This window comes from Tamandua tetradactyla, chromosome 22 (genome assembly GCF_023851605.1).
Source record: "Tamandua tetradactyla isolate mTamTet1 chromosome 22, mTamTet1.pri, whole genome shotgun sequence".
NCBI classification, from domain to species: Eukaryota; Metazoa; Chordata; class Mammalia; order Pilosa; family Myrmecophagidae; genus Tamandua; species Tamandua tetradactyla.
The window spans coordinates 27,691,099-27,699,965 of NC_135348.1; the positions used below are offsets into that span (position 1 = coordinate 27,691,099).

The 8,867-nt window shown below is 31.9% G+C and overlaps 1 protein-coding gene across 3 annotated transcripts in view; it reads left to right on the forward strand.

The window, feature by feature from the left end:
* Positions 1–8,867, forward strand: part of CLGN (calmegin) — a 66,568-nt gene extending 57,701 nt beyond the window's left edge. For all 3 annotated transcript variants that reach the window (XM_077139978.1, XM_077139979.1, XM_077139977.1), the window contains exons 9-15: positions 1,127–1,240; positions 1,364–1,514; positions 2,768–2,983; positions 4,366–4,491; positions 4,697–4,856; positions 6,386–6,486; positions 8,301–8,867. In XM_077139978.1, coding sequence (XP_076996093.1) covers positions 1,127–1,240; positions 1,364–1,514; positions 2,768–2,983; positions 4,366–4,491; positions 4,697–4,856; positions 6,386–6,486; positions 8,301–8,381 — 949 coding nt within the window. In that variant the 3' untranslated portion in view covers positions 8,382–8,867. The remainder of the gene's footprint in view (positions 1–1,126; positions 1,241–1,363; positions 1,515–2,767; positions 2,984–4,365; positions 4,492–4,696; positions 4,857–6,385; positions 6,487–8,300) is intronic.

Here is an 8,867-nt window from a genome sequence, read left to right on the forward strand (position 1 = left end):
GCTTTTCTATAAAGATGAAATTGTATTAGTAGTTCTCTTTTGTGCTCACTGTGATTATATTTATGTACTTTGGAAGTTACTATGTAAGTTAGTGTTATTTTTGACAATGAAAATATAAAATTATCAGAAGTAAATATAGAGAGCTTCAAAAAAGAAGATTGGAGTAGGGAGGGACTTTCTAAATGTGACACAAACCCAAGTGAAATGTAAGAAAGTATTGCACGTGAAAATGATTTGTATGTAGTGAAAAAATTCAAGTATATCAAAAACAAATGAGAAACTGAAACAAAATAATTTCAATTTCTATAGCTGACAGAGGGCTAATTTGTTAATATAAAGGAAATGAAAAAGAACATACAGATGGTTCTCATGTATCACCTATGCTATGAAATGCACTCTAAAACTATGGAGAGAGAACAGTTTCACCTATCAGATGGGCAAAAGTCAAAAAGTTTGACAACAGGAATAGAAGAAATAAGTATTCTTGTGCACTGCTGGCAGGGCTGGAAGTGTAGGATAGTCTTTAGAGAAATAATTTGGAAGACACCATCAAAATTTAAAATATGCTATTCTTAAAAATATATCTTCACAGGTGAGAAATGGCATATATTCAAGGAAATTTGTTATAGCACTATTTGTTATAGCACTATTCATAATAGTAAAATTTGGAAAACATAATATATCCCTCAAGACAATATAGCTTAAATAAATTATGGCATATCCACAAGGTAGAAAACAAGGCAGCAGTTAAGAATGAAGCAGCTATGTATGTATTAATAATGGAGATTCTGAAAGAGTCTTGACACAGCAGATATTGATGAATATTTGTGAATGAATTATTTTTTAATGATACAAGCAGGGTCTAAAATATTATGTAATAGAATGCTATCATTTGTGTAAAATATCTACAGAAATGCCCCCATGCATAATGCACCCATGCATAACAAGGGAATATATACAAAAAATTGGCAGGTGTTAGCAGATTTAAGCGTATGGAAGGTGCAAGGAACCTAGGAGGTAGAGAGGCAGAAGGGCACAAAGTACCTTTTGGGTACCTTCTGGATTTCGTAATATGTGCATTAACTTTTCAAATAATTAATAATTAACATAAAATACTGTATTTCAGGGATGAAAGTGAACCTGCCCAAATAGAGGATTCAAGTGTTGTTAAACCTGATGGCTGGCTTGATAATGAACCAAAATTTATCCCAAATCCTAGTGCGGAAAAACCCGTTGACTGGTAAGCAGTTTTCATTTTTCAAGTGTAAATTTCAAACATTTCTTAATTAGCTTTTTGTTACTAACTTATATGATTGACAGAGAGACTTGACGTCACTATTTTGCTTTGCTCTCATATCATAAGGAATGAAGACATGGATGGAGAATGGGAAGCGCCTCATGTTCCTAATCCAGCATGTCAGGTTGGGTGTGGTGAATGGAAACCTCCCATGATAGATAACCCGAAATATAAAGGCGTCTGGAGGCCTCCAATGATTGATAACCCTAACTACCAGGTAATGATTACTTGTTCCAAGCCCATCTTGAAGTTTAAGCTGTGATATTTTCTGTTACGTATCTGGTTATCAATATTTTAACATTTGGAAATTTATTTGTAATAGTGCATTTTAGCTATCTTAAGAAGTCAAAGAAAATAGACCCCAACTATTTTATATATAAAAGGTTATTTTCTGGGGGAATAAACTTAAGAACTTTAAGATAAATTACTTCATATTGTATTCTTTCCTAGTAGTCTGTTGGTGCAGTTTGGAATAAGATTCTATATTAGAATTATAAGACATGAATTCTGATGAAGAGGACTCACATTGTACATTTTAATGTTAGTACTTCTGTTTAATTAATGAGCTTATTTTTTGTTATTATTAAAATTCAGATTTTTTTAATAACATGGTCAGACAATTTTGAAGATATGTAGCTTTCTTAGGATTTCCTGTGTTAACCACTTAACCTCTAGTTTTATCTTTCCACTTTCTCACTGACATTTTCTAACATATCTATTATATATAGACACATATATTTTGATTGCTCGTTATAGTTTATCTTCGTAGCATTTATCACAAAATACTACTAAATACTAAATTAAGATGCTACTAATACTTTGATAACTTGCGTAATGTTTATCTCCCTCATTAAACTCCCTAATTCAGGAACCATGTCTGTCCTGATCATCCCCCTCCCCTCGCACCTGCGTAGCGCCCAGCACTGTGGCAGTGCCACGGGGGAGCCGAGTGACTCAGAGATGGATCCGGTTGCTGCATTTATTTGATTTGATTGCCAGTTTAATCATTTAAGATATAATGGAACTTCTATATTGAATCATTGCTCTGACCTTGAAGTATGATTGATTAGTGATGCCTATCAAGGACATCTGTTAAAAGGAGTGGCTTTATTTTTTCTTATGTTGATCTCTCTGATTTAGGCAATTTTAATGACATTTTGCTTTGAATAACTATACTAAATCTTAATTGCTTAAAATATTATTTATTACTGACATTCAGTTACTAAATTGTTTGCATGTGTTACTTTGACTTTTTCTGTAGGCTTTAAAGGAAGTATTATTCGTAAGGAACGTTGTGTATAGAAAAAGGAACAGGATTTTATTTCTAGCGAATTCCTAATTAATATGTTAAAGTTTTCCCTATTTTCTCCAATTAGTATTGCTAGTTTCATTCAATAGCAAGTTCTTCTTGGATAATTTATTTAAAAATTATTTCATTTGAAAATGCTTTCAATTGTGTTCTTCTTCCAGGGAATCTGGAGTCCTCGAAAAATTCCTAATCCAGATTATTTTGAAGACGATCATCCATTTCTTCTGACTTCTTTCCGTGCCCTTGGTTTAGAACTTTGGTCTATGACGTCTGATATCTACTTTGATAATTTTATTATCTGTTCGGAAAAGGAAGTAGCAGATCAGTGGGCTGCGGATGGTTGGGGCATAAAAATAATGGTAGCAAATGCTAACGAGGTATGTTACTAACCATATTGGTAATAATGCAAATGTGTATAGGACTAATAGGACTTGATCCTGGTTATAGGTTATTCAAATGTACCTTTTCAAAGGTAAGTAAGTATGTAGCAATTACTAAATATCAAGGAAATGTACTGAAATAGATTTATGTAGAAAGAACATTTAGCTTTACTATAATACAGTTTGATTGTAAACTATATAATGAACTATATATGCATATAAAACCTCATTTTATTCATTAAATCAAGATAGCTTGAAGAGAATTTAATGCCTTTTGTAATTTATATAAATAAGACTGCTGAATATCTTTGTCACCTTGCTACTATAAGGCTGAAGTGGTGTCAGTAATCTAAATACTATATTCATTTTAACTACTTTACACTTAAAAGAGTGCAGATAATTTACATTTTTAATATTATGAATTTTTTTCAAATCTTACACTGCTTAGAAAAAGTTAAGCTAAAATATTGTGTCAGTGCATCTTGGAGAATGTATCTTGAAAATGAATTACTGTAAAAAAAAACCTTACACTTGCTTTCTTTGGATGTTGACAGAAACCATCAAAAGAAACAGGTAAAGGCAGAGGGAGTCTCGTTTGAAACACTTCTAGAACATTTGAGAGTTTTGGATTTTATTTTAATGAATACAGTTTCCTCGCTGCTGGGAGTCAGGAGTAAAATTTTTTTTAAAAATAGAAAGCACAATAAGTCTGATGTATGACTTTATTAAGTTCTGTACAGACTGAGTTATTGGAGAATTGAAAACTTCTAAATGAACCAGATAATACATTCATACAAGTAGTTTTCATATCTACCAAAAAAGAAAGTTGTTATTATTCTTGCTGGTGTTTGTTCCCATTTAAATAGTAGCATATCTTTTATCAGGTTTCACTCAGTGATGCATGCTAATATTTAAAAGGTTTAGACTTTACAAAGTTGGGAGAATAAAGCATTTTTAAGCATGTAAGTTCATCACTCCATGAAGACGTTAGAATGGTCAGTGCCCAGATATCCCTGAAGATTGGGAGAAGGATCAAATGAGAGGGAGGAGTTGCAACAAAGAAGATAGGATTTAACAAATGATTGTGACTACCAAATTACTATATTGATATTTCTTGCTAGTCTCTAATGTATTAGAACAGCCATAATGAAATACCTGAAATTGTGGAACTATAACCCATACCATACTTTGAAATTTACTCTATAACTGCTTGTTAAACTATACTTTGAAATGTATCTCTTTTCTGCATAAATGTTACATTTTACAATAAAAAATGTTTTAAAAAGTGTCCAGGTAAAAGAAGCCTTTTCATAAACTCTGTTTCCCAGTGAAGGTTTGTAAAAATCTGAATTGCATTTTTCTGCTTATCTCTCCTCTAGCCTGGTATATTGAAGCAGTTACTAGCAGCTGCTGGAGAACGCCCATGGCTTTGGCTCATTTACCTTTTGACAGCAGCGTTGCCAGTAGCATTAATTACTTCATTTTGTTGGCCAAGAAAAGTAAAGGTAAAGAAAAATAATTTCCTGCAATTTTTTTAATATCTTAGTGTTTTAGAAGTTCTGTAAATTGAGCAAATGATTCTTAAAAGTAATACACTAAATTTCCTTAATGTTTCATTGCAGTTCACTCTGTATATATGTTATTACAAAAAAAAACTTTTAAAACAGTGCTTTATTCTTAGTAAAGATAGCTTATGTTAAACTACCACAGAAAAAATATGAAGAGGCAGACTATAAAAAAACGGACATATGTAAACCACAAACAAAGGGAGCACTAGAGCAAGAAGTAAAGGAAGAGAAAGGAGCCCTGGAGAAACCAATAGCTTTAGAAGAAGAAAAAAAGCAAACTGATGGTGAAATTCTTGAAAAAGGTGAGAGGGTGATGGTGATTTATATGGGAATTTGGGAAAAGCTCATAAAAACAGTACATTATCCGGTAAACACTAATTGTTGCACTTGTTTATTATCAGATTTACACCATTTGAATCCTCATGAACGAGTGTCTATGGCAAAGATGATTAATAGTCCCTGACTGGATATTATGCTCTGAGCAGCCACCCTAAATTTATGGTTTTCCACCTTCTAGGAAATAAGAGATTTAAATATTGGTCAGTTGCTTTGGATTCTACCAATTATGAATCCCATATACCATAGCTTTTTCCAAGGACTTTTCTTACCTCTGAGAATGTTGAAGATGAGATGGAAAGTATACATTATGGCCTCTGTAGAAGTGTAACAGGTTTAAGGCACTTGATTACAGCAACACAATCAACACCAGGTCTTCAAATGGCTTATAGGTTTTTCCATAAAGAATAATTTCATTTATGTTATGAAAGGATTGCTGAATCATTTGTTCCTTTCCCACCCTATATTAAATTCTTAAAGGTGTTAGAACTGAAAAACTGAGGCCTTGGAGTGGCTCCCCATTGAGCCCTCCTTATGCACACATAGACAGAAATAAAACTGTTGATAGTTGTTAGGTGTAAATCAGAGTATCGAGCTAACTTCCAGATTTAGCCCTTGTAGCGTTAATTTTAATAGTTGGTAAGGCAGTTGACTTAAAAACCAGACTTTCTCAAAAATAAAAGTTTGTGTGTGTATACACATGTACACACACAAATGTATAAAAATATATATGCATTATATACATAAATACACATATATGTGTATGTGTGTGTATCAGGTCATCTAAAACAACAGATTCCTTAGGTTCTAAGTTCTTACTTCTTAGTGCTTAGTACATTGATATCTTGCTTTAACCATATTTAGATGGCATTTATATATAGCTTCCATTAAAATATTTATCAAACGGTCTTTTTTAGAAAGCACTTTCATATATCCAGGTAGTCTCACATCATAGGTATGGGGATACCTCTAGACTTCATGATTTGTCAACATCTCTTTCGTCAACCACATCATTTTTGGTGGGGTAGAGTTCTTTATATAGCTCCTGGGACACATTAAATATATTTTGGTAATGATGGTAACAAGTTTGGAGGTTTGGTAAATGGAATCCTAAGGTGGGTCAGTAAATTTAAAAAAGTATATGACATTGTACACAGAGTACAAGCATAAATTGCATTTGAAGACTAAGTGATCACTAAAACTCAAGGGAAGTATTGCCAGGACATGAACGCAGGAAAGATGATACATGCTTTGGTTTTCATATTACATACCAATTGAACACCTGAGAATTATTTAAATCTGTCTCTTACCTCTAATATGATGGTTTCATTATAAAATGTGGTAAGATAAGGAGTATTTTAAATTATTTAAAATTTTTAAGTTAAGGAATTATTTTAAAATATTGGAATTTAAATCCTTATTTTATTTAATAATTTTCAGTGGCAAACTTTTAACTCTTGAATATTTGCCTTTAATAATAAAATCTATCCTCTAGAAAAGGAAGGTGAACCTGAGGAAAAGAGTGAAGAAGAAATTGAAATCATAGAAGGGCAAGAAGAAGGTAGTAAGTCAAATAAGTCGGGCTCAGAGGACGAGGTAAGCAGCTCGTTAACAGAAAATAAACTAGTTTCTATGTATGACTAATATTCATAAATATCATTTCAATAAAAACAGCAGTCTGGTTATAAATAATTTTTTTCCAAATTTCTCCCAGCTTTCATACTGACATTCTGCTTTTTAAATGTATCCATAGAGAAGGCAAGAAAATACTATATATATTTAATGCCTAACATATAAAGTAAACCTGTAGTTTACAAAATCTAAACACTAAGCCTCAAATCGTAAAAAATTACTTAATCATTAGTATATTCTAGTGAAATTTATAACAAACACACCATTTGAACATTTAAAAGGTAATCCTGATTATTATGAGATAATTTTCTTCATATTTGTTGCAAAAATATTCTTATTGAGATATTTTAATGACTTGGTTTGAAATATTTCATTCATTGAATAGTTGATATCTACGTCTGTCTGATAGGGTATTTTCCTCAAATTTTAATAAACTAGTTTTTCTCCATTAACTTAATACATTTACCCCTTTTTGCAGCATGATATAAAAGTAGAACTTACCACATGCTTTTTTTTCAGTCAGTTATTATAGAATCAGATATCATTAGGGCATAATTCAGAACCAAAACTCTTTTAACCCAGTTTATACCAAGAGCTTGTTTTCTAAATTTTATATTTCTCTTGCTACAGCCCTTTAAGAGATTCATAGTCTTACTGCACATAGTTAACATGCTAACCAGTCTCATTACTTAGTATTGAGTAGGATAGAACAGTTCTGCCTGGCCTATTGCATGTGATGAAATAAACTACTTTTATCTACTTAAAGAAATCTCCCAAATGCATTTGTTGTTATTGTTGTTATTTAATTGTCTGCTAAAGCTTATTCAGTACATATACCTGGTTACTGGTCTTAACTGCCCTGAGTTTTTCAAGAGTCTTTGGGGCTCATTATCTACTATGAATATCCATGTTTAGGGGGAGCTGAATGAAATAATTTGTTCCAGAGCAGAAACAGTCATTGTTTTAGCTTTTACTCTCGTAATAATTTATCTGTATATATGTATCACTATGTATTATTGATTATATTATACTATGTATTCTAGTTACAGTTTGTTTCACAAAGCATTCTGTTTACCTATAAAAAAAGATCGTAGTTCCACCTTCCAGACTTTTAAAACTTCTTACACATATGTCAGTGAGCAAAAATAAGTCAATTCTGTATACCTTATAACCTTAAGAAATATAATTATAACTTTCATTTGTATAATATCATATAGTGCATTCATTACGTAATTTTGTTTCCATGAATTAAAGGTAACATATATAAACCACTTATTCTGGAGGGATAAGAAAAGGAAAAGAAAAAGGCCAAATTAATGTCATGTTTCCCTTTTCCTCTGTCTTAATTTTTCTGGAATTACTTTGTGCCCAATGTTCTAAAAAGGGCTCTGTAACACCTGCCCAACAATTCATAACTTACAGAAACATTGCCAACGACTGGTCAGTACTTAATGATCCCACTTTAAAAATGAAAATATTATGTGACCGTTAATTAATTACAATAAACTTAAGTTCCAAGTCATAAAATCTTGAATTGAGTTCTTCATAGTATCCCTTGCTGATAGCAAGGTTATTCTAAAAACGTAATCACACAGAAAGATGAGGAAATGAAAACGTATCAATTTATACACATTTATAGTAAGTTACATGAAGGAAAGGAACATAAGAAAGACGGCATTTTACTGTTAGAACATGTATTTGGGAGGATAAGAAATACATTTACTACTACCAGTTACCCATTGTGCTAAAATAAACCTTTTCATAATTCTTTTTTCTAGATGAAAGAAGCAGATGAGAGCACAGGATCCGGAGATGGGCCAGTAAAGTCAGTACGCAAAAGAAGAGTACGAAAAGAATAAACTATATTCGAGTATTTTTAATTGCTGAGAGAGAGATTTGGCATTCTAAAATCAGTGTGCTGCAACTGAACTTGACTCAGTCTCCATGTCCTGTTCTGATATCTAGCATTGTTATCTTTCAGATGTTTATTTTAGTCTTTCTTCTCAGAGGGAAAAAAAACCACAATACCTAACTCGGAAGTTATCTGCTCTTTGAGTTTAGAATAAAAGAAAAACAGCAAGTTACATGTCAGATTTAAGAGATTACTATCATTAGAAGTTACATAGTTTTCGTAGTTTGGAGATACTTTTGGTTTGTATATAGCAAAATAATATGTCGCAGTTTCACTGCTTTTGGAAAAATCAATTATTGGAATTTACATTTACATGGCTATATTACAACATAATTGGTGGTTCCATAATAAAAATGAGAGTGTTCTGTTGTACAGAGATAAATGCAATAAAGTTTCTGTATGGTTGCTTGATTCTATCAACAATTGAAAGTGT